Below are 26,803 nucleotides of genomic sequence, written 5' to 3'. Positions count from 1 at the left end.
GTGTTTCAGTCTTGCTCTAATCAGGCTATAATAAAGCTAAGACCACCTTGTCTTCACTCTGTTCTGTTGTTGTTGCTGAGGGTTTTTCTAGGTAGCCCTGGCTGTCCTGAAACTGGATGCCTCACGCTCAGAGATCTGTCTGCCTCCTGAGTGCTGGGATTAAAGCTTTGTGCCGCCATAGCCCAGCCCCCATCTTCACTCTTTAGGAGCGTCACAAACACTTCAACAGTTGGCTCACCGTCTCTGAAAACAGCACTATGAGCAGGGCAGGCATGGTGGTGAACTCTTTAATCTTAACACTCAGGAGGCAGGTGGATCTCTTATCCATTTGAGGCCAGGCTGGTCTATATAGTGAGTTCTAGGACATCCAGGGATACATAATAGATACTGTCTCAAACAAAAACAAAACAAAACAAAAAATATAACACCCCCAATTACTTGGGGGGGGGGGAGAGGATAGCTCAAGTTGGATCCCAAAAACCAAAAGGTGGCAGTGTGTGCCAACCTCGCAGAATAGTTAACTTCACCTGTAGTGTAGAGATCCTGTCGCAAACACCAAGGCAGAGGAAGGACTACTGGCCAAACGCCTGACATGGACTCAATCCCTAGCCTCCATGCAAAGCTAGGACGGAGAGCTCACTATGCTGGTCTACACTTTTAATCCCAGCACTCAGGAAGCGGAGCAGGGAGATCTCTGAGTTCAAAGCTACCCTGGTATACAGAAAGTAGAAGGTTAGCCTGACCTACATTATGAGTTCTAGGGCAGCCAGGAGTACATAGTGAGACTCTGTCTCAAAAAAAAAATTAATAAAACAAACAATAAAGAACGTGGAAGGAGAAAATCAACACAGGGTTGTCCTATGACCTCCATGAGCACATTGTGGCACACTATGTGTCTATCTACACTACACACACACACACACACACACACACACACACACAAACACAGGGGCATGAATTTTCTCAGATTAGAATGAATTTGATTGAAGCCCCAAAATTCTAGTCAAAAAGACTAGAATTTCTGTATTTCATCTTCCTTTTAAAAAAAAAAGATTTATTAGCCAGGGGTATGGTGGTGGCATATGCCTTTAATTCCAGCACTCAGGAGTCAGAGGCAGGTGGATCTCTGTGAGTCTGAGCCCAGCCTTGTTTACAGAGTGAGTTCCAGGACAGCCAGGGCTACACAGAGAAACACTGACACTGTCTCAAAGCCTCCTCCCACTAAAAGGATTTATTTTTGTTACTTTTTAATTGTGTGTGTGTGTGTGTGAGAGAGAGAGAGAGAGAGAGAGAGAGAGAGAGAGAGAGAGAGAGAGAGGAGAGAAAGAAGGGGAGAGGGGGAGAGAGGAAGAGAGAGAGGGAGAGAGAACATGCATCCAGATGCCACAGAGGCAGTAGCACTAGGCTCCCCTCGGAGCAGGAATTACAGGTGCCGCTGGCCACTGTGAATGCTGGGAACGACTTCATACCTTGGATGACTAGGTCATCCTGTTAACAACTGAGTCATTTCTCCTTTTTTCCTTTCTGTTTCAAATAAATGTTTTATTTGTAGGAAAAACCATAAATTGCCTATAGCACATACAGGAAATTTTATTTAAGAATAATCCGGAGAGATTACACATTCTATTTTATAAACCAGATACTGAGATTTGGTAACACAACAAATATCTCTAGTCAAATATTTACATTAGATACCACGCATCTTACACAGAACTTTTCAATTGGTTGAAATAAACTGCCAGCTATGAATTTTCTTTTTGGATCGCAACATAATTTTTAAAATTACTTATTTAAAGACAGGATCTTGCTATGTGGCCCTGGTTGACCTGAACTTTCTAGTAGAACCAGGTTAGCCTCAAACCTATGAGGGTCCTCTTACCTCTGAGGCCTGAGCTGGGATTACAGTCACCAGGTACCATGCCAGGCTCCAAGGTTTGTTCTGTCTCTTAAAAAATGTATTGTAGATTTATTAATTTAATGAGTATGAATGTTTTGCTTGTATACACACACACAAAAATATATACATACATATACATACATAAATACCTCTGGAGGTCAGAAAAGGGCGTTGAAAACCTGGAACTAGTTGAGGATGGTTGTGAGCCACCGTGTAGATGCCTGAAGGTGAACCTGAGTCCTTAGCAAGAGCAGGAAGCGTTTTAAATCACTGCCCCACCTCTCCAGTCACCTAAAGCTTTTTCTTAATCTATAAAGTGGGAAATATAGCCACCTCCCTAGGTTGGTTTAGAAAAATGAAGTAGAGAATGCTTTTTAGAATTGCTTGCTATTCTATCACCAGGGCTGGAGGCCAGGGGCTGCATAGGCAAAGTCCTGGCCAAACCAAGAGGAGGAGAAGCCCTACAGGAAGGAAAGGGAGAGCTCCCTGAAGACCTTTGGAAGGCTCAGGGTTCATCTAGCTGGCAGCCTAATTCAGTGCCAGAAGTTAAGAAGTAGTCAAGGCAGAGCCTGACCAGCCCAGAAGGACAGGGGCAGCTGTCCAGCTAGCCTCTGTACTTTACAGAAAAGGATACGCAGGCAGAGACAGAAAGGCACTTGGTGTATGTCACACAGCTGGTTGAAATTCTGTTGGTTTCTCCAAAGTGGCTTTTTACACTTCCAACCAAAAAACTTTTTTGAGACAGGGCCTCTCTCTATATATAACCTGCCCTTTTCTAGCACCTACTGTGTAGGCTAGCATTGAACTGGAGGTTCCCTTGCCTCAGCCTCCAGTGTTAGGAGTAAAGGTGTGAGCTACCTGGCCCAACGTGGCTTCCTGAGGGATGGGAAGTAGACCTTGTGCCTATGGATAGCTGTAGTTCCTGGGGGAGGGGTGGAAAAGCCGACCATCTTCTAGATCCCATCTGCCTTCACTTGTCTGGTCCACGCCCAATCTCAGCAGTGCCCTATGTTTTGTCAGTTATTTGCCCTTAGAAAACCCAAGCGAGTGGGACACAGGAATTCGAGCACACACCTGTAATCACATCACAGGGGATCAAGTAAGACTGCTGTGAGTTCTAGACCACCCTGGGCTACATAGTACTATGCAAGCTAGAGCTATAGATCTTATTTCAAAGATAAGGGAGGTACCCCCCCCCCCCCAGCAATTCAAGTTAACCAAGTCTTTTTGGTTGGTTGGTTGGTTGGGTTTTTTTGTTTGTTTGTTTTGTTTTGTTTTTTTTTTGGGGGGGGGGGACAGGGTTTCTCTGTGTAGCCCTGGCTATCCTGGAACTCACTCTGTAGACCAGGCTGGCCTCGAACTCAGAAATCTGCCTGCCTCTGCCTCCCAAGTGCTGGGATTAAAGGCGTGCGCCACCACCGCCGGCTTTTGCCTTGGTCTTAAAGACAGGGTCTCAACGATAGCCTGATACCAATAAGGCTACAGTAGTTGATCAGATAATCCCAGGGTTCTTTCTGTCTCACTTCCCCAGCACTGAGATTGGCTTATGTTTAATGATTTGTTTCTCTGCATGGGTATGAGCATGCTAAGTACAGGCGTTCATGGAGGCCAGGAGCATCAGGCCTCCCTGGAGCTGAAGCTGCACACAGTTGTCAGTCACAAAGTGTGGGTGCTGGGTACCAAACTCAAGGGCTCTGAAGAGCTAGCTCTATGTGCTCTTAACCACTGAGCCATCTCTCAGTCCTATACCTGGGTTTTATATGGTCCTGGACCAAATGCACATGCTTGCTGTGTCAGCACTTTACCAGCTGATGTATCTCTTTAGGTCTCCCACCCTTTTAGGGTTTTTTTTTTTTTTTTTGAGATAAGAGTTTTACTATGCAGCCTACATGCCTTCAAGCACATGGCACTCCTCCTGCCTATGATACTTGGGTCCTAGGATGGCAGGTATGTGCCACCATGCCCACATGACAGCAGCCCTAAAGGTCAGCATCTCTCCTGATCATATATAACATCAATCGGGACCGCTGAGACAGGGTCTCACTCAGCAGTCTGGTTGCAACTGTGCTATGTGGCTGGAAGACACTACTCATAGCTCCTCCTACTCCATCTGAAAAGTCCTGGGCTACAGTGGGCACTCCCACTGGCATCTCAAGAGCATTCATTCTTTAAAATGTCTGTACTGATCTTAGGTCATCTTTGTGCCAGCACTCGAAGAAGATCATTCTGAATAGAGTATTGAGCCCCTGTTCTTCCACACCCAGAAGAAACAAAGAACAAGATGAGGCAGAGTCTTGAGTCTGCTGCTTGGCAGGTGCCTGGCCTTCTGAACACTTATGAAGAGGGAGTAATAAGCACACTTGCCTTGAATGTATGAGGCATCAGGGTCAATCTTACATCTCTCTGTGTAGCCCAGGCTGTCCTGGAACTCACTCCAACTTAGAAAGCCTGTCTCACAGTGCTGGGATTAAACGTGTGCATCATCATACCACACAAAGCTTAAACCTTTCTTTTCTTTTTAAAGAAGTAAGTACAGATAAGAATGAAAGAGGTTTTTGAAGACTTACTTATTTTATGTATATGAGTGTTTGCTTACATGTATGTATACATGTATGTGCACTCTGTGCATGCCCTCATAGGGTGATGAGGGCAGTGGACTCTCAGGAACTGGGGTTTAAGGATGGTTGTGAGCCACCATGTGGGTACTGTGTAACAATAAGTGCCCTAAACTACTAAACCATTTCTGAGGAGAAGAGAGGAGAGGGGAGGAGAAGGGGAAAGGAGGGGAGGGGAGAGGAGAGAAGAAGAGAGAGAGGAGAGGAGAGGAGGGGGAGGGGAGGGGGGAACGGGAGGGGAGGGGAGGGGAGAGGAGAGGAGGAGAAGGAGAGGAGAGGAGAGGGATGGCTCTGTGGTTATTCTTCTTCAGTTCAAGTCCCAGCACACACAGCTCACAGACACCTCTAGCTCCCAAGGATGACACCTCTGGCCTCTGGAGCTAAATGCACACACTCCTGCACATAGGTGTAGGACTAGAGAAGCAGCTAGCCTGGTATACAAAAAGTCCTGGATCTACTGTGCACAGCAGACTTGCTGAGCCCAACTCTGCCTCTGGCCGGAGAGCCTCACGTGATTGTTTAAAGCAATGTCATATCAGCTTCTGCCTGTTCTTTAAGTCCTCTGCCTGTGTGATTTCCAGGTACTAAGCTCTGAATGCTTAGGAGGCCTAGCGTCCCCAGCTTGTCCCCGCCTTCCCCCTTAGTGTTCTCAGTACCTGACCTGTGTAACCTCCACGCTCTCAAACGCCGTTTCCACCACACTCTGCCACTGGGCCGTGTGGCTCACTATGGCTGAGCATGTCCTTACATTTGTTTGTTTGCTTACTGTCTGTTATTCAACTAAAACTACAAACTTCATGAGGGTAGACATTGGTCTGGCAGGGTGACTGCTGACTCTCCTGTGCCTAACTGCATGCCTGATTTATATTAGGGACTTAATAAACACTTATGGAGAAGACAGAGCCTGAGGCAACTCCTCTACAAACCACGTGCAAATCTCTGAGAAACTTGAGATAATAAAGGCTCTGGGCATTGAAATTATAGGTCTCCACACAAGAATATCTACACACAAAGGCTCCCACACCAGGCTCGCCAAGCCTCATGCAGAGCCAATTTACTCTCACTTCATATACACACTCTACTGTGTTAATTGCCCACTTTTTTTTTTTTTTTTTTTTTTTTTTGTGCCTATAGTTGACTTAAAACAGTAAACAGAAAGGAAAGGGAAGGGGGTATGCTGTCCAAATTAGCCACTGACCACAGCAGGGGAGGAAAGTGGAAGGTCTTAGGAAGCTATCTGAGAAGTCTCAAAGGCAGGTATCTGGGAGCATCTACATAACAGAGTCCTCCTCTCCATCACTTACAGTGACGTGCTCCAGGAGGGTGGCTACCATTCTCATCACCATCATTAGAAAGGGACCACTCTAATCATCACTAGTAACAACTTCTACTTGTACTGCAGGTGTCAAATTGCAAGATGTACTGCAGAAAGTTTTTTTTTTATCAAAAAATAAAAAGTGTTTCAGTTTCAGAGGTAGCTCCAGTTGCATGGAAAACAATCTGGTGGTTGTCCCTCCCTGGAGGCGGATAACAGACACTTTGTTGTTTCTGTTTTTACTTGCTCTAAGCTGCCTTGTTCAAATCACTCATATTCTGAGACTCGATGATAAACTCTCATGATTCAAGTCACTAATGCTAGGAATGTGCACATATTTTGGGGCTCCCGTGAACCCTGAAAGTAGTCTGTAACTGAGTGCAAGTACCATCCCTGCAATGCTCTGCACATGTTCTTTGGCTTCCATTAGGTTCCCAAAAGGGCACTAATACCAACAAGACTCCTGACTTACATCATTATTCTTTCTGTCAGACTTAGGAAACATCTATGATTTCAAAATTCTGGTCCCTAGCTCTGTGGCCTTGGCACAGTTAGTTCCTGTCCCTGTTTTCATATCTGAAGAAGTAAAAACACAAGGCTGATACATTTAGGGAGAGTTAAATAGATAAATACAGACAGAACCAGCACAGCAGCTCCGTGTTGGCACCTCTGCCCATATAGGCAGTGGTGGTCAGATGCAGACAAGAGTTAGGGAGACCGCCAATGGCACAAAGACAACCTTGCCGCTCAGGAAGCCTCCAGAAGAGCTCTGGGCTCTGCAGACTTCTACTGCCACACAAACATTCATTTGAAACATGGTCTCAATTTCACTGGCTTTAAATTTGAGGTCCTCCTGCCTCAGTTTTCCAATAGCTAGTATTAGAGGTGGGTGTTGACAGCTGTGACTCTGATTAGGTTCTCTGAGCTTTGTCCTGTGTCTTCGGGACACCTTATTCTTATATCATATTAGCCCCTAAACAATGACTCTCTTCCTTCCTTCCTTTTTTTCCCCATCTACCTGTGTCCTGAATGCTAGGATTGAAAGCATCAGGACACCATGTCCTGGTCACCCCGTCTATTTACTCATGTACAGAGACCAAGACCTACCTGACCAAGTCCTTGGTAGCAGTAATGAGGATGTGTCAACGTCAGTGTCTGAGAGTAAATGGTCAGTGTGTGGCAGTAGTAGAATAATGACCATCACTGTTTGTCAAGAAAGATGGCTCAGTGGGTAAAGGCACCTGTCACCAAGCCTGACAACCTGAGTTCAGTTCCCGAGACCCACAGGAAGCAGAGAGCCGCCTTTCAAAGGCTGTCCTCCACACATGCACTATGACACATACATGATTCATTATGGCACAGCGATGCACAGAAACACACAATAAAAAAAGACAATAAAAGTTGTTTGGAAAGAAAGACAAGGCAAGGCCTAGTGCAAGGTGGCCTGTCAGTGCCGGCCTTCCCGTCCCACCCTGCCCAGCTCATACCTGAAGTGCATTATGGTTCAGCTTAAACTGCAGGATTGCCTCACAGAGGTTCCAAAATGTATATTCTGGCCACAGGACAGGCTGGAACACCAGGCAGGAATGGGAGGTCTGGTAAAAACAACGGCAGAGCATGAGTTAGTCACAGCGGAGGAGATGCACTACTGCTCAGTACTCTGAGGGAGGAGCAGCTGGGCTGGGAAAAGCCTAGAACAAGATGGCGCACGTTTCCAGAGCCTTGGACGTGTCTGCAGACAGCCTAGTTTCCCTCACTCTTGGAAGAGTCACAAGGCAACTGGATCCCCTGCCTGTGGCAAAGCAGAGCTAAACTAAAAAACTAGATAAATGTTTCTACCAGGTCTTTCCCTTCTCTTTGTCTTTTTTGTCAGAGAAAGTCTCACTGTGTAGAGTTGGCTGGTACAGAATTAACTATGTAGAGCATGCTGGCTTGAAATTCACACTGACCTGCCTGCCTCCTGAGATCTTGGACCAAAGGCATGTGCCACCACGCCCAGCTACACCATGTCTCTAAAAGCCAATTTTAGGACTATGAAATGACATCTGGATTATGTTATTGGCTCCTGGCCCTTGGAAGTCATCTGAGACACACAGTCTGATAAAGTCAGCCAGAACAAATGGGAGCTGCTCCCGTTATTTTAAGTAGCAGCAGTGTGACACCGTGTTTTGAGCCCATGGGTTCTGGAGCCAAACTGCCTCTGTCTACCATTACCTCAGAACTGGCTGAGTTTTTCACCTTTTTAGGCCTCAGCTTCAAGTGTAAAGGTGGATAACACTGAGTCTTTACAGAACTATAAAGATGAAGTGTGTATGAAGGAAAAGCCCAAAACGGGGTGAACAAGAACACCCCTGAACCTAACACTCCAGATAGCCACTGCTTACTGCTGTACTGAACAACCAAAAGGCCCCTGAGGAAAACTTACTCACTGTTGTAGACCAATATTACCTTCCCCAGCTTCCACCAAGATACCAAGTACTTTCTCCAGAACAAATGCAAGCGGCTTTTTATTTTGAGACAGGGCCTCACTATGTAGCCCTGGCTAGCTTGGATTTGCTCTATACAACAGGCAGTCCTCAAGTTCACACTAACAGCCTGCCTCTGCCTCCGAGTGCTGGGCAATGTTAAGGCAGGAGGTGCCATGGCTGGCTAAAAGCAGCATCTGCAGAAGGCTTGCTGAGCTGCCACTTCTCTTTCCTAAGGCTATAATGACTGTCCCCGAGTCTGGGCAGTTGGAGGTAGGAGTTGTTTTGCAGTTGGTCAGGGTCATGCTTCCAGCACAAAGGAAGAACTCAGTCTTTTCTGAGGGCACAGTCAGCTTTCCCAGATCATTATTCTCTGCTAAGGGTCTCCTCTCTTTCTCTTTCTTTCTCTCTCTCTGGTTTTTGGGGACAGGGTTTCTCTGTGCCTTCTTCTTGGCTGTCCTTAACTTATAGATCCGCCTGCCTCTGCCTTCCAAGTGCTGGGATTAAAGGCCTGTGCCACCACTGCCCGGCAAAACAAGATCTTTAAACAAACAGTACCAACTCGATATGAGCTTCTAGGGGTGACCTGTGTTGGGAGAGCTGAGCAAAACGTAACAGCAAGCCTGAGTCTGGAGGCAATGGAAATCTCTCACAGAATCTGCCTGCACAGATACTTGTATTCTAAAGAGGAGATGACAAACCGAAAGGAAAGGCTCTTGTGGTACTGGTCTGATACCCAGCTTAACCAGCATCTCAAGGGCCCATTTCTTGAAAAGGGGCATATTTAAGTTTTCATTAGGGTAGGATGGGTTTGGCTTCTCTTCAGGATGAAAGCTCTGCATTTTGGACAGCATTATACACCTGGGGTCAGATGAAGAAAGAAAAACAATGATACTAGGTCCAACATGGAGGTATTGATTGTTCTACTTGGTAGCCCTCTGCCCTGCTCATACAATGGTGGAGAAAGGGTTCTGGTTCAGTTCCAGGGTTCAGCCCAACCCCAAAATAACATGTTCCAAAACAACCTACCTGCCAGAGTAAGAAGTCACTCAGCCGCACTTCCCCAGAAGTCCGAATCAAGATGTCGGGATGAGGAGAGTGGTTGCTATAGAGGCACTTATCAAGCAGAGACTCAGAGACATCACTAGGTGGGCAGGAGACAGAAGCACACGTCTCTCTGTGGTACTCACTCTGTGAACGTCCATCCACAGCCCCGCCCCCCGTTGGTGATTGGCCACCATCAAAATACATTTGCCAGTGTATCCCCAACCCAAGAATGACTTTAAATCTGCAAACCACATACAATGCTTGTTCTTCCCCCAGGCCTTGACCATGCCAGCCAGGCAAGTACTAGCACATGCTGCATCATTCAAAGCCCTATGGAGGCGTCTATAACCCGCTATGGCTACAGAAGAGGGAAGCTGAGATGACATCAACAATTTACCCAATCGCATTTGCCTATAGGCCTAGGACCAGATGTGTCACTAGACTGTCTCTCTTCATTTGACTTGTTCTGCCTATGCCCTGGCAGTGTGATGAAACACCTTGCAACTGAGTTTCTTTTTTCATTTTTTAAAGAAAATGTAAAGATGGGAATGTAGCTTAGTGGTAGTGTATGTACCTAAAAGGCATAAGTTTAATCCCCAGAACTGCAAAAAGACAATTAGATCTGAAAACAACAAAAACACAACAAAAAGATGAATCTAAATTAAACATACTGGTTTGGAAAGACTTCCAAGACCCATTGTTATATGAAAAAAGTAAAGTTCAGAAAACATATTATGAAAAATATATACAAATCTATAGTCCCACATTATTTATGTGAAGGGAGTATGATAATCACTGTATTATAAAAACATATATGCCTATATATACATACATACACACATACACACATATATGTATATATATGTACAAAAAATGAAGTTGAGAAAGCCACACAACAGTTTTCAACAGTGAGTTGGTCAAGAAGGAAGGAAGGACTTTTGTCTATTTAGTGATTTATGTTGGAGCTTGAACTCCAGGGCTCACACACACAATGGACCGTTCAGCCTACCTCTAAATCCCAGGATTTAATAAAAAGAACCTGGGCTAGCAAGAAAGATGGTCCAATGGGTAAAGCTGTTTGTCAGACAAGCCTTTTCTCAAACCCTCGTGAAAGTGGAAAGAGAGACCCGACTCCACGGCTGTCCTCTGCAGCCCGTCCATAGGTGCACTATGGCATGTCTGCTCCCAACCACAACAAAATGAAAGATGAAGCAGGAGAACTACTTACACTGCGTAAGAAAGACACTCCCAAGAAGACAGACACTCAGAGACAACCAAGGGAGACTTTGAAATAAAGCTTTCCCGCTGACAGAAGAGGGTACTCCTAAGGTTAGTATCTGCCAGCTCCTGGAAGCATTTGCCCACCCTAACATGAATACACAAACAGGACTAGGAATCTCTTAATTTATGAGTTGTATCTTGTGGAGAGTGAAAAAAAAAACAAAGTTTCTTGTGGAGAATATGTCACAGGGTCACAACAGCAGAAAGGGGCTGGAGAAATGTGCCAGTAGATAAGAGCACTGGCTCCTCTTGAAGAGGACCCAGGTTCAATTCCCAGCACCTCCATGGTGGCTCACTGTAACTCCAGTCCTAGGGGATTCAATGTTCCTTTTCTGGCCCCCAAAGACATTTGCACACATATGGTGCACAGATATACACGAAGGAAAAATCCATATACAAAAATATTTTTAAAAGAAGGATGAAAGCATGAATACCTGAAGTGAGTGTTCAAAGTCAGATACCAGAGTTTGGAGGCTTTGGCAAGAGGATCAGGAGTTCAAGGCCAGCCTGGGCGACACAGGAAAACACAATCTCAAAAATAAATAAATAAATAAATAAATAAATAAATAAATCACAGAATGAGGTTTCAAAACAAAGAAAAGAAGCCGGGCAGTGGTGGCGCACACTTTTAATCCCAGCACTTGGGAGGCAGACGCAGGCAGATTTCTGAGTTCGAGGCCAGCCTGGTCTACAGAGTGAGTTCCAGGACAGCCAGAGCTACACAGAGAAACCCTGTCCCCCCCCAAAAAACAAACAAACAAACCAACCCCCCCCCCAAAAAAAACAAAACAAACCCAAAGAAAAGAACGATAAACATACTTATTAGCTTGGGTGCTTTGGGCATGTGCCTTGATTTTTAATTACCGTTTTTTTTTTTTTTTTTTTTTTTTTTTTTGGTTTTTTCGAGACAGGGTTTCTCTGTGTAGTCCTGGATGTCCTGGAACTCACTCTGTAGACCAGGCTGGCCTCGAACTTAGAAATCCGCCTGCCTCTGCCTCCCAAGTGCTGGGATTAAAGGCATGCGCCACCACCGCCCGGCTCAATTACCGTTTTTTCAAACCACAGAAGAAGATGTATTTTCTGTATAATTGTACAGCAAACAATATTTGCTTACACCTGGGTTCAGACTGCCCTGGCAACCACACACCCTTGTCTTGATTGCACGGCCCTAATTCCCTGATCAAAGTATTTAAGTCCAGTCCAATCCACATGAGCACTTAGCTCCCTTATCCGAGCTACCACACAGTTGTACTGAGAGTCAGGTCAAATCAAATGACATATCCGGGTGCATCGTGGGACTATGAAATGCCCAAACACACAAGGGATAACAAGGCCATCTCAGCAAACAAGGGATAAACGACTCTATTAACAGTGACACTATCTCTCATCTCACTGCCTGGTCCTCTTGACTATGGATGTCCGAAGTTGTAAGTTTCTGGGGGCTTTCTGCTACCTGCTTCAGGCTGTGGCAGAATGGAAGGAAACAGAAAAGGAGGGAACAGTAAGGGAAAGATAAAAGTGACAAAAGGAACCCAAGGATCTCTTGATTATGGTTAAGAAAACCCCAACACTAACTATTGGTTGCTTTCATGAAGACTGCTCAGAAATAACTTAGAAAACAGAAACCATGTAAGGAACCATGGGGCCTGGAATGGTAGAGCACATACCTACCATATTTCTGGCTGTAGATCTGACCCCCCTCCCACCACCACCACCACCACAAGGAAGAAGAAAATCAAAAGGAAAAGAAAAATAAACCTTGACAGTCCTGGTAATAATACTACGAATGGACGCCGCTAGACCTGACTCCAGTGGACGGGATCCCAATGCAGACGACTTAAGTTCAAGGAGCTCACCATCCGTGTTAGTGAGAAGTTAGACCGAGCTCGAATACAGAATAAACACAGAGATGTTTATGTAAACTAAGATACTGTGTATTTGTGTATGTTTGCTTTCAGCTAGTGAAAATGCACTGAAGATGTAGTGAAAGCAGCACTAAAGTTCAGGACATGACAAGTGTCCTGTTACAACATGAAATGGAGAAGCAAACAAGCATTCAGGGTCTAAATTCCTCAGTGAGATTTCCAGTTACAAATATTCACATTGTGATACTTTTATTGATTTATTATTTTTTAAAGGATTACTTTATTTTTCTTTTTTTTAAAAAAGACTTATTTAATTTATTTGTATGAATACACTGAAGCTGTCTTCAGACACACCAGAAGAGGGCATCCGATCCCATTAGATGGTTATGAGCCACCATATGGTTGCTGGGAATTGAACTCAGGACCTCTGGCAGAGCAGTCAGTGCTCTTAACCACTGAGCCATCTCTCCAGCCCCTACTTTATTTTTCAAAAAGATCTACCTATCTATTTATTTGGGTTTTTAGAAACAGAGTTTCTCTGTGTAGCCCTGGCTGTCCTGGAACTGACTCTGTAGTACAGGCTGGCCTCGAACTCAGAGATCCACCTGCCCCTGCCTCCTGAGTACTAAGATTAAAGGCGTGCGCGACCATCACCCAGCATATGTGTTTGAGTACTTGACTGCATGCATGTATGTGCACCATGTGCTAGACTTGTGCCTGTGGATGACAGAAGAGGGTGTTAGATCTCCGAGAACTGGATTTAGAGTTGCCACGTGGGTACCAGTAACTCGGCCCATTTATTCCTTTGCTTTGTGTATGTGAACGTGCATGTGCCATAACATGCATATGGAGGGCAGAGGACACCTGTGAGGAGCTGCTTCTCTCCTTCACCATATGGGTTCAGGGGGTTAAACTCAGGTCACCGGACTTGGTAGCAAGCACCTGCTAAGCCATCTTGCTGGCTCTAATTTTTTACTTCTCAATGCAATGCTTGCAATGAAACCTAAGGTCTTTTGTATGATGGGAAATACTCTAGCACTGATGTACAACCGCAGTATCAGCAATCCCTTTAACAAAAAGATTAAGGGCCAGAGGAGGAGGTCAGATGCTCGAAAACGGAGTTACAGATGCCTATGAGCCATCACATAGGTGTTGGGAACCAGATTCCTGTTCTCTGCAAATAGCAGCAAGTGCTCTTAACCTCTGAGCCATCTCTCCAGGACTCTAAGCCCTATTTTTGGACGGGGCCTTGCCCTGTGGCTCAGACTGGGATCACTCACAGCAGCCCTGCTGGACCTCCTGAGTGCTCAGATTATAGGCATGCGATACCACATTTGGGTACTTACTAACTTTTTAAGTTATATTTATTTTATGTGTATGAATGCTTTGCCTACATGCATATATGTGTACCATGTCACACCTGGTACTGGAGGAAATCACAAGAAGGGACTGGATCCCCTGGAGCAAGAGTTGCAGATGGTTATGAGCCACTGTGTGGGTGCTATGAATTAAACCAGGGTCTTCTACAAGAACAGCGAGTGCTCTTAACTGCTGAGACATCTCTCCAGCCCGTCAGCTGCTTTTATATTAGATTCCTTTGTCCATTTCAGCCTTCATATGTGGTAATCAATATACCAAACTCAAAGGACACTAGGCAGGTTAGCCAACTATGTAAATTTAGATAAATTACTATGTCCCATTTCTGTAGTCTCATCTTTAAAATGAAGAGAAGAGCTAGTATGTGACGGTGCTTGTTGATGTCTGGAGGCTGGATCTCCAGAAGCCAGTGAAAACCGGATGCAGTAAGTCAAGTGTTTATAATCCCAAAGTGCCTGTATGGGGAGCGGCAAACACAGGAGAACCTCCAGAAGCTGGAGGGCCAGCTAGCTTGGCTTACACAGCAGCAAAGAGACTCTGTCTCAAATGAGGTGGAAGGGTAAGACACCACACTTGAAGCCTACCCTCTGACCTTCCATTGTACACTGTGGCATGCACAAACCTGCACCCACACACATAAACTAAACAAATAAATTAATGAAGATAAAACCAACTTGTTCATTACAGGGTGAGGAAGTATAAGTATCCGAGAGTTAGGAATTGTGCCAACAGGTGCAACTGCAGCACTATTTAGCTGAAGGAGGATAAAGAATTTGAGCTTAGTGCCCATCTCAAGTAAACATGTATTAAAACTGAACAATACAGTAAGTCTGCATGGCCCTAGGCTTATTTAGTAAATGGTCACAATTATTATTTATCACAGAGAAGACAGGACTACAGGAGGCCACGAAGCCTATTCAAAGTAATGCACTGACAGTTTTTTAACCAGCCTTGAGGGTCAACCTTATTTCTTCTCTAATTCCAGGCTCCCAAACAACCTATTAATTTTATTTCTAGGGGGAAGGCCTCATCCTAAAGAAAGAGAAATGGAGTCAGATGGTGGTGTCAAGAAAACAAAATCTAGTTACTTGGTTAAGGCAAATTCTTTTTTTGTTTGTTTGTTTGTTTTTTGTTTTTCGAGACAGGGTTTCTCTGTGTACTCTGGCTGTCCTGGAACTCACTCTGTAGACCAGGCTGGCCTCGAACTCAGAAATCTGCCTGCCTCTGCCTCCCAAGTGCTGGGATTAAAGGCGTGCGCCACCACTGCCCTGCGTTAAGGCAAATTCTAATAACCCTGATATAAATGTAATACAGAGTACAGCCTAGGTCCCAGTGAGCTCAGTACATGCTGAGAGTCAAGCTGCAGGGGGTGCTGTGGACCCTGGTGATTCTATCTACCATGTGGACATGAGAGTCCCACAAAGGCAGATTCTAAATGACCGTCAGGAAGATGGATAGGAAACACTTCCTAGAAGAGGAGCAAGATGGAAGGCCAGTAGATATGAAGCACAGGGTGAGGTTAAAGCATGCTATATTAGGAGTCAGATCAGAGTTCCCAGGAGCTAATCTGTGTTAAGTCTGCTTGCTAAATTAGAGAATTCTTTCTAGCATAAATATTTTCCATCATTAGCTCAATTATTATTCCATATACACAAGACTACTCAAACATTAATTATAAACCATAATATAACAAACAACTATGAAATTACTCCCAAGCTAATTACCATTAACTTACACTTGCATATATATGTTTGCATGTTTTCTCTGTCTTTCCCTGAGGCTAGGCAGCACTAGAGAGTGTATCCAAGGCCTTGCACATGCTGGGCCCACACACACATTCCCCTTCGGCGTAACCACTTGACTGCCTCCTATCCCTATGTCTTAGCCAGACTGGAGCTTCCCCTAACAGCCAAGTTACAATCTGTAACTTCATTTACCCCTCTAGAGTACTGGCATTATTGTGCCAACACCCATCCACCTCCTCCTCAATGGGTACCAACAGATTCCCTCTTTTGTGTCCCGTAACACAGACTGTCTGCTTAAAGGGCCAATCTGTCTAATGGTCACAAGGACAGGTTCTCAGAGCTCATCCTTTCCCATCTATTCACAGGACTCTCTCCAGGTCCCTCATGCCTCCCTCAGTCCAGCACCCTACAGATGACCTTCCTCCTGGAGCCTACAGTCCTGACCCCCCTGGACTACCTATCCAACATGTTTGTTCTATGACAAGCCCTGAGGCAAACTTTCCTCTTCCTGGGGTTCTCTAGAGCAGTGGAGGGCACCAATGTCCACTGCTGAAATCCATGGGTAGAATATCCCAGGGTAATTGAGCCTTTCTCCACAATCAGTCCACTGAGTTCTCCCAGTTCTTCCTTTTCCAGTGCAGGCTATTTTGTCCATTCCAGTACCACAACAATCCCTTCCAATGGAGCCTGCTACTGAGGAGTCGTCGAAAGCAAGGCCACTTCATAGTCCTGCCTTGTCCCCAAGTCATGGCTGCTTCTTCCTGTCGTCACCTATCATTTACATTTGGAAGGCACTCTCTACCAAGTCCAATCCTCTTGTCATAAACTTGTACCAGTGCCTTTATGATACGTATCACTATTATGAGTTTTTGTTAATTTGTCTCTTGATTAATGTCTGTTTCCTTTACCAGAGCCCCAAAACACAGAAAATAGATCTTTATTCTCACCAGTATAGCTCCTATATAGAGCAATGTGCTCCTTAGAGCTGTTACTAACTAAACAAACAAACAAACAAACAAATAAATAAATAAATAAAAGGGTCAACCAGGCATAGTGAAACACATCCTTAATCCTGGCACAGGAGACAGAGATAGATAGAACTCCATGATTTCAAGGCCAGCCTGGGCTACATAGTGAAACCTTATTTCAAACCAACAGGTTGATAGCCCAAAGCTACTAAATACATGAGTCTAGAGGGCAGAGAAAGATCACCCCTCTGCTGGAAAGAAGCTCTCACAAACAGCTGTAAGCAGTCTTAGGGGGGCAGTGGGATGAGCTGCAGATAACATCCAGTTCCGTCCAGGAGGATGACGACCTGAACACCGTTCCTAGGACCCACGTGGTGGGAGGAGATAACCAACTCCTAAACTGTCCCTGGACTTCCTTCTGTGGCATATGTATGCCCATCTCCCCCACTCAATAAATATATAAATAAAATAAATGTAAATGAGAAGGGAGATAAAAGTATTTAAAACAGTATTCTTCATCTGTCTGTGGTGGTGGTACACATCTTTAACCTCAGCGTTTAGAGGGCAGAGTCAGGCAGACCCGGTGAGTTCATGGTCTCAATAGCAAGTTCCAACCAACCAGGGACACGCAGTGAGACCCTGGATGAGAGCAGGAAGAGAGAAAACAGTGCACTCTGCAGCTGAGCGATGGCTCGGGAGTCAAGAGTGACTGCTGTTCTTACAGAGGCTGAGCTTCTCATTTCCAGCAGCCACAGGCATCGTGAGCTCCTGCGCCTATGTGTACATCCTGCATCCCACAACACACACACACACACACACACACACACACACACGCACGCACGCGTCCACACACACAAAATAAAGATCCCCCCAAAACACACACACACACACAAACACACAGAATAAAGATCCCAACACACACATATACACACACATAATAAAGATCCCCCCCAACACACACACACACACACACACACACACACACACACACACACACACACACACACACACACACACAGTCTTTAAAAACAATACAGTACTCTCTTTCCTAGGTGTTAGTCATTAGGGGTAGGGGGACTGTGTTCTTCTTGGGCTTTTGCTTTCCTTTCATGTCCCTGGAGATCAAACCCAAGGTCTGACACTTACTAAGGAAGTGCTTCACAGCTGACCTTTAGCTGAGCTGTACCAACCACACTCTGTTGTTTTCTGAGATAGGGGGTTCCACCATGTTGCTCAGGCTGGTCCCACACTTACAAGTCTCCTAAGTAGGTGGGATTACAGGTGTGTGCCACCATGCCCAGTTCAATTTCTTGATTTTTAGTTTCCAGCTAATCATACTATACAAAAAGAGAAATCAAAAACTTTCAGCGCACGCCTTTAATCCCAGCACTTGGGAGGCAGAGGCAGGTGGATTTCTGAGTTCGAGGCCAGCCTGGTCTACAGAGTGAGTTCCAGGACAGCCAGGACTACACAGAGAAACCCTGTCTCGAAAAACCAAAAACCAAAAACCAAAAACCAAAAACCAAAAAAAAACAAAAAAACAAAAAAAAAAAAAAAAAAAAAAAATTTCCTGCATCCCAAGATCTCATATAATAAAAATGAAAGACAAGGCCTCTGGATTGCTTTAGAGTCCTACTTCTGTCTTTACTAGCAGGCTGACTGTGAACAGGTTATCCGTGGTTTCCACATTTATAAACTGAAAAGAAGATGAGACTCTCACATGAGGTTAGGAAGAGTAAAACAGGTAACATACAGCACTATTCTATTATGCCTGCTACCATTATTTCACTATTATGATTATTAATTTACTAATAGTGCCAAAGATTATATTAGTAACAACATTAGAAGGGCCAAATAGACAGATGGCTTTAAAGACTCCTCCATTCCTCTAAGCCTTAATTATTAGGATTCCCCCTTGCTTTCTTCCCTCTGTCCTCTCTCCACCTCACAACACCTTAATCCTGGGTTATGAAACTGTAATTTGAGAAACCCAAAAGATTCTCCTCCACAACAAACATACAAGTAATTACTGAAAAAAAAAAAGTACATGGAGGGCGCCCCTTCTCATTGGACAGGACGGTGGAGGACTGTTCTGTGGTTTCTCAGTGTGTGGTATATTCAGATGACAACCCCCCTCCGCCCCACATTTAGGGGAAGTCCCCTAAGTATTTCCCATGTCCACCCCTGATTTGAGTTCTGGCCAAGTGCATGGCTCAGCAAAGTTTGAACACTAGTTCTTTCTGTCTTCAGTACCAGTTACCAGGAGAGATACCCCAGATACCTGGGTTCCAGCAGGCCTTGTTCCACGCCCCAGGCCATCTCTCTCACAGCATTGGTGATCTCATGACGAGATGTGTATGCAAAGCAGACGTTGAGGAAACACCTGAGGATGGCAGAGCAGAATAATTCATTAAAGAGAGACAGGGTCTGCCGGTTTCATGATTTCCAATAGTTCTTGGAATAAGCATGTTCTTCATCTAATTAGATCAAACATAAATGACCTTTATTGCCTTCCTAACCACCTCCACTGCCCCACCGCCACTACTGACAACCAGTCCACAGAGGAAGGAAATCCTCTGTGGTATTAGCCTAAGCATAAAGTAGAAGGCAGGAGACCAGATGTAAGGTAACAATGGCTGACACTACTGTTACAAAGCCACACACAGTGAAGTGTGCATTATTGAACTTTGTCCTCTAAATCTGTCCATAGGCCAAAGAGTGGGACAGAAAAGATTCTTGAAAGACATGTAGACAGGGTTAGGACTGTTGGATTTCTTTTTATTATTATTATTTTTAATTTTTGAGACAGGGTCCCTCATGTACCTTAGGTCAACCTCAAACTCACTGATACACCTGTATCTAGTGCTGGAACTAAGGGTATGTACTACCACAACAGCCTAAGACTAGAGGATATCTATCCTGACACCTGTCAAGTTCAAATATATGTGGTGTGTGTGTGTGTGTCTGTGTGCATGTGTGCACATTTATAGTTCCCGAACACACTGCGGTGGGGAGAGCAAGTGTGAGGGACTGGGTCTGCATGTGAATGAATGGAAAGGCACCTGGTCTCCCCTGCAGGTCAAAGTCTCTAAGCATCACAAACTACTCTCTCAAGAACCCTGCATGGAGAACAGACCTCGGAAGCTCTGGGTGCCTCTCTTAAGAAACACCCTGGGAACTTACTTGTTGTAGTTCTTAGTAGCCTGGACGGCACGTGCAATCTTCTCCTGTAGGTCCAAGGGCAGCAGATGCAGATCACCCAAGACACGGATGCACACCCCATGCTTCTGCAGCTTCTCCCTGATAAGGGAGAAAGGAGGCGGCACTGTGATGGGGCAACCGCCGAGCAGAACACAGGCACTGTTGTGTGTGTGCAATTTCAGAACCTGTCAACACTCTGAGAGGTGTCCAGTACTGCACTGGGGCTCAGATAAAACTGCACTGGGGCTCAGATAAAACTTGCCCAAGGTCATTTCATGTGTTACGTCTGGCTTGAACCAGATCTGTCTGCCTTGAGAACACAAACTCTTGGCCACACACTACTACTTCAGGTGTCCTTGGGAGAGTTGTATTTTACACATCTGTGATTTCTGTCCCAATTGAGTAAGTCAGTAAATTGCTCCAGAGAAGGAACTGTATCACTGGTGACATCTGTCATATTTTTGTGCAATAAAAGGGTAATGCCAGGAGAATAAGTATCTGTAGAGTCAGATGGTGAATAAGATACTTTAGTCCAATCATGAGTTCCTGAGGCTCAGCCCATAAGTTCCCCTCTGCATTCCAAGAGACTGAAGTCCAGAAAGTTTAGAATGTTGAGCAATCTAGATGGATGAATGGATGGCCAGGTCTGACTGTCACTCACAGTGCATCCACACAGTGGCTCCCACGAGGTGAGTACTCACTGTTTCCACGCAGCCTCTCTCACTGGGAATGCACTGGGAAGTTGGTGTTATACTGAGAGGCAGGAGCTTATTACTGTGTGACAGAAATCTCTGGCAGGCCCGAAGGACATGACCCAGAATTAAAGGTCACATCCATGGCCCAGCTGCCCATATAACCTCCAACTACATTTTGTCAAAGTCTATGAAACAAGAACCATTTACCTATTTTGGGTAATCTACAAGACTATAAAATATAAAAGTTTAATGTATAACCTAATCAAAGACAAATTTGAGTAGTACCTTGATTTCAATCCAAGTATGCTCACTTTTGCTAATCCTACTTACGTACAGTCCTGGCTTCTTTGAGCTCAGTGTTACTTGTCTCTCAGTCTCCCCCTACCCTGGAACCCTTTGACAAGCCAGCCTGCTATAATACCCTGAAAGGCTGCTCAACCGAAAACATGCACAAGAATGCTCAGCCTATGACAACACAGTTGAGAGGTGCTTGAGGTTCCTAGAGGAACTATAAAGACCCTGGAGGACGGAGGACTGGGTTCCCAGCCTGGCTCTATCACCAACTCACTGTGGCCGCCTGTAAGGCCTTTTCTTCTCTTTACAAGATGTAATGTCCCAACCATGAAATACAAGTAGACTAGCAGTTTTGTGGTTTTCCTGCATGTGAATTCAGGGGCTAGTGGATAACCTTGGACATCAGCCTCCTTAATAAAGTTTCAGAGAAAAAAGCTCAGGGCTGGGGTCAAGGAAGGTTAGACAGGGATGGTGAAACAGGACATTCTCCATCTGGACAGCATCTTACTGTTCTTCCATCAAGCAGCTGAACTTCTGTCGGGCTAGATCCAAGAGCCCGTCAACCTCACTCTTGGAACGTTTGAAGTTCTCAATGCTGAATGCATAGACAGTCACTTCTAGAATGCCCAGGTTCAAACACCAGCGCAGAGTCTGAGGGGAAGGTAAAGAAAGAGCTAGGTAAGGCACAGGACAAACAGGAAGAGGTAACCAATGCTTCAGCTCTGAGCAAGGATTTTTATCTTCCCCAGACTTGAGTGAAGGCTGCGCAATTTCAGCAGTTATGTTTGAATAATGAGCCAACTAGGAAAAAAGTCGTCACCATTCAAGAAGCTTAAAAACCGGAGGTTGGGTATAGTGGCTCAGGTCTATTCTTTGAGAAGCTGAGACACAAGAATCAAAACTAACTTAGACTATATAGTAAGATCCTTTCTTTAAAACACACACACACACACAAAATAGTGAGGAAAAAAAAAAACCCTCAATCCATGTATGTTACTCAAAACAACTTCTTCTTTTTTTTTTTTTTTTTTTTTTTTTTTTTTGGTTTTTCGAGACAGGGTTTCTCTGTGTAGTCCTGGCTGTCCTGGAACTCACTCTGTAGACCAGGCTGGCCTCAAACTCAGAAATCCACCTGCCTCTGCCTCCCAAGTACTGGGATTAAAGGCGTGCGCCACCACTGCCCAGCTACTCAAAACTTCTAATTTGTGCTTCTGGAAGGTCGACGGCAGGAAGATCAGGAGTTTAAGGCCAGCCTGGGCTATATATACTGAACTTGAGGCCATCATGGGCCACAAGAAACAATATCTTAATAAAACAAAACAGGAAGAAAAACTAAAATCTGTCAGTTTTATTTTATCCCAAAGAACTCTTCAGCAAGAATATAAAGTCCTAGGTTTTTAGCTGCGATGCCATCCTAGAATTCTAACGAGCTGTAGGCCATTATTGACCTCTCTGGGATGAAGCTCCTTTACCTGCAGGAAGGGATTACAAAACCACCCTGGTAAGATGGCCAGGAGAGAGTGTGGGAGGCACTGCTGCTCAGAAGGGAACGTCTTTATAATGGCAGACCAAGAGGTTGGGGAATCAAAGCAGAAGCAACAACCTGATGGATCACTATGCAGCACTTCACAGTTTGTAAAAGGGTTTCCTGTGGTTCCTTTTCCAGACACATATTTAGAAGCGGACTGTTGCTTTCACGTTACATCAAACATGACATACTAGTCACCTCTGAAAGCTTACCCGTGTCAAGAGTAACTTCTGGGAGCACTGATACAACACACACCTAGCACTCAAGAGGCTGAGGCAGGAGAACCCTGAGGTCAAGTCCAACTTGGATACACAGGGAGATGCTGTCTTTGTTGGTGGTGGTTTTTGGTTTGGTGTGGTGTGGTTTTTCAAGGCAGGTGTGTAGCCCTGGCTGTCCTGTAACTCCTTCTGTAGACCAGGCTGGCCTTAACTCAGGCTCCTCCTGGCTCTGCTGGGATTAAAGGCACCACTTGGCCCAGCTACATTTCCTAAAATGCAAAATAAATAAATAAACCACTGCTGGAAAAGTCGCTCAGTTGGTAAAGTATTTGCCTACCTTGACTGAAGACCTGGGTTAAAACCATGTACAGTGGCACCATGTCTGTAATCCTAGCACTCCCAAGTAGAGGCAAGAAGATCAGGGGGATCAAGGTTACTTTTGGTTACATGAAGTTTGAGGCCAGTCTGGCTATGTAAGATACTATCTCAAAAATAAATATAAGCACTTATGGTGGTGTCTCCGGCTTTATACCAACACTAAGGAGGCAGAGGAAGGCAGATCTCCATGAGTTTGGGGCAGCCTGATCTGCACAGTTCCAGGCCAGCCAGGGTTACAGAGTAAAATGCTCTGTCCAAAATAAGCAAACAAACCTGGCAGTGGTCCTACAGACCTTTAATCCCAGCACTTGGGAGGCAGATCTCTGTGAGTTCGAGGCCAGCCTGGTCTACAGAACACATTCCAGGTCAGCCAGGGCTACACAAAGAAAACTTGTCTAGAAAAATCCCAAACAAACAAACAAACAAGCAGCCTTTGCCATCACTAGAATATAGATAAAAAGGCAATAAAAAAAATAATCAAAATAGCCTCAACAAACATAAAGTCATACAATGATATGCACAATTACAAAAGTTGATTTTGATATTTGTGCATGTGTGTGGCTGCGTTCATTCACAGCACAAAATGTATATGAAGATTACAAAATTGTCAGCACTGGCTCCTTCCAGCACAGACTCAGCCGCTAGCACCCTTACCTGCCGACCCAGCAATTTTCTAAATGGTAATAAGACATTTAGTAGCAGCCTGGATAAGAGATACAATTAAAAAAAAAAAAGACTAATGGCAGCAAAACACAGAAGCTTGCTATCCTACTCTTCTGTGATGGTGACAGTTGTGTTGATGCCAGGATGAGACCCTTGGGTAGCAAGCAACAAACCAAACAAAACAAGAATTAAAAAACACTCATACCACAGGAAACTCCAAGTGTCATATTTTAGCTGTCATCTAGGTCTTCAAATCACTCACTCCAAGCTCTGTCACCCACACCCACCTCAGCAAGCTTATTGAAGCCCTGTGCGTGGCCCTCCTGCCGCTCCACCTGGCACTTCTTGGCATAGCGACGGTTGCCGTCCATTATGAATGCAATATGTTTGGGCACTGGGCCAGCCTGTAGATGAGGATAAATAATGAACCAACTTCATTTTCTTGGGAATAAAGGGGGAACATGACATCCTTACCTAATAGGTTTGAATAATCAGATGAAATCCTGGGCTGGCAAGATGACTCAGCGGTACGGTGCTTCTTGTGAAGCCCAATAGCTTGAGTTTGATTCTCCAGGACCTGGGCACATTCTGGAGAAGGAAAACTACTCTCCACCTTCACATGTGTGCTGTGGCATGTATTTGCATTCATGTAACATACATACATACACATACATACATACATGCATACATACATAGACAGACACATAGACACACTAAATAACTGTCGTTACAGTAAGTCAAGATAAAATCTGAGAAAAGACTTGGTCTACTTTCATTTTCCCTTGTACAGAGTGAGCAGTTCACTGAACCTTCTCCATCCTTGTACGTTATATTACATATCGACCCCCTGCCCCATTACCCTTTCCTAGCATCCCTTCCTCTCCCCCCTTCCCCTTCCACACCAACAGCAGTCACCTTATGCTTTAACTTCAGGACCCCACCAATCCCACACAGGAACAAAACACCTGAGATTAATTTTTATGAGATAGGCTTATTTTACCTAACATGATAATAACCAGTTCCATCTACTTTCCTACAAACTACATGATTTCTTTCTTCTCCATGGTTAAACAAAGCCGCACTGTGTTTGTACACCACATTTCTAAAGCTCCACTTACTAACTGCAAAGCACAGAGACTGATCTGGCAACCTGGCTACTGTGAAGAGCAAGCAGTATACTGGGCTGGCAGGTGTCTGGAGGGGGCTGACTCTGATGCTTTACAATATACAGGAGTGACCTAGCTGGATCACACCAAGTCTACCTTTCATTTGCTGAGGAACTTCATACTGACTAGACTACACTCCCCTCTGCAGTGTAGGAGGGTTCTTTTGTCTGTATGTCCTTGCCAAAGCCTGTTATTTTTTGAATTTTCATGAAGACTTATTCTGAATAGGGCAAGACAAACTTTTTCTGTAACTGTTATCAGTGGATCTTTGGCTTGTACACACGTCTGAGTACCGCATGCGAACCGGCACTCCCTCTGAACAGGAGATCACTTTCCTAAAACTGGAGTTACAGTGCGCTGCACAGTGGGTGCTGGGAACTGAATCTGAGTCCTCTGCACAAACAGCAAGTCCTCTCAACAACTGAACCACCTCTCCAGCCCTTTCTAACCGGATCTAAGTGAGTTTTGATTTTTTTTGTTTTGTTTTGTTTTTCGAGACAGGGTTTCTCTGTGTAGCCCTGGCTATCTTGGAACTCACTCTGTAGACCAGGCTGGCCTCGAACTCAGAGATCCACCTGCCTCTGCCTCCCAAGTGCTGAGATTAAAGGCCTGCGCCACCACTGCCCGGCAGTCTTTAATTTTTTAATTACACTTATTTAGTTAGTGAATGTGTATGTATGTGTGTGACTGTGGAAGGCAGAAGATAATTTCTAAGAGTCAGTTCTCTATAAGAAGACTGTTGCCCCAATCGCTTAAGTTAGGATGGTTTAGGGGATGGTCTTGGGCAGGGAAGAAACAAAATAAGAAGCTTAGACTCAAGGATTTCTATCTCTCCTTTCCTCTTCTCTATCCTTTTTTCTGTCTTTCTTCTTCTTTTTAGAGATCAGACCTCTCTTTGGGCAGGAAACAGAAGGTGGGACATCAGGAGGAGAAAGAATTCTAGGAAAGATGTGTGTGTGTGTGTGTGTGTGTGTGTGTGTGTGTGTGGCGGGGCGGGGGATCTGCTGGGAAGATGTCATGAACAGGATGCAGGGTATCTGAGCACAGGTAACCAGGCATGTGGCAGAATGTGGGCTAGAATAAATGGGGCATTTTAAGTTATATCTAGTCAGAGAAGAGCCTGGCTCTGTGGCCAAGGTACTTATAAATATATTTTGAATCTGAGTCTTGTCTCTGGAGCACGAGGTTGGGAGGACGAACCAGGGCCTATCTTCAACAGTTCTCTCCTGCTGCTGTATAGGTTGTGGGGGCCAAATCCAGGTTACCACACTTGGTAGCAAAAACCTTTCTCCACAGAGCCATCTGAGCTATCGTTCACACTCATCCCTCCACTGCCTTTTGCTTTTGTCTCCTACACTTATTTTTGCCAACACAAGGATATTAGTTTCCTAACAAAAGAGTTTCCATTTTCTGGCCTACTTGCGATTATTTGACATTTGTAGGCAAGTATGTGGCAATACAAGGCTTATCGACTCAAATTCATTTTTTGTTTGACAATCTGTATGTAAAAAAGAAAATAAATAAAATAAAGCCAGGCTGACTGGTTTGCATCAAAACCTCTGTCAAGCACAGAATGTGACATCGCTGTGATTCCTGATGAGGCCTTTGATGGCTCAGCTGGTAAAGGTACTTGCCCCAAAGCCTGATTCTGAAAGTCGTTCTGTCCTCTAAATATACGCTATATATCACCCTACCAAGATAAATAACTTAGTATCACTAGATATTGTGCTAAATTCTTTGTGCATATACTTCTTTTAACCCTCAAAAAGACATGTCTGTGAAGCCACATGGTTGGCAGATAACAGGAGTTTCCCTCACAGTTGACTGCCTTTATAGCAGATGGTCACAGTCTAACCGTGAAAGAAACCTCAACTCGGAACACAGTACAAGGAAACAGAGATGGAAGCTCTGGGGCGGTGGTTCTCAACCCTCCTAATGTGACCTTGTAATACAACTCCTCATATTGTGGTGACCTCAACATGAGAGGATTTTTATTGCTACTTTATAACTGTAATTGTGGTACTGTCATGAATCATAATGTCAATATCTGACAACCTCCAAAGGGGTTGAGACCCACAGGTTGAG

General features: G+C 44.7%; 1 protein-coding gene across 4 annotated transcripts in view; it reads right to left on the bottom strand.

Annotated features, from left to right (window-relative positions):
- The window catches only part of Dhdds (dehydrodolichyl diphosphate synthase subunit), a 31,198-nt gene that overhangs the window by 3,365 nt on the left and 1,030 nt on the right, over positions 1-26,803 (bottom strand). For 2 of the 4 annotated variants that reach the window (XM_076934012.1, XM_034501877.2), the window contains exons 3-9: positions 23,840-23,956; positions 21,274-21,416; positions 19,759-19,875; positions 18,857-18,958; positions 9,322-9,436; positions 7,315-7,422; positions 1,880-1,945 (exon numbers count right to left, since the gene is read on the bottom strand). In XM_076934012.1, the coding sequence (XP_076790127.1) occupies positions 1,880-1,945; positions 7,315-7,422; positions 9,322-9,436; positions 18,857-18,958; positions 19,759-19,875; positions 21,274-21,416; positions 23,840-23,956 (768 nt within the window). The remainder of the gene's footprint in view (positions 1-1,879; positions 1,946-7,314; positions 7,423-9,321; positions 9,437-18,856; positions 18,959-19,758; positions 19,876-21,273; positions 21,417-23,839; positions 23,957-26,803) is intronic. The other 2 variants (XM_034501880.2, XM_034501878.2) reach the window with 1 other exon arrangement.

This window comes from Arvicanthis niloticus, chromosome 5 (assembly GCF_011762505.2).
Source record: "Arvicanthis niloticus isolate mArvNil1 chromosome 5, mArvNil1.pat.X, whole genome shotgun sequence".
NCBI classification, from domain to species: Eukaryota; Metazoa; Chordata; class Mammalia; order Rodentia; family Muridae; genus Arvicanthis; species Arvicanthis niloticus.
This window is presented reverse-complemented; position numbering and strand designations above follow the sequence as displayed.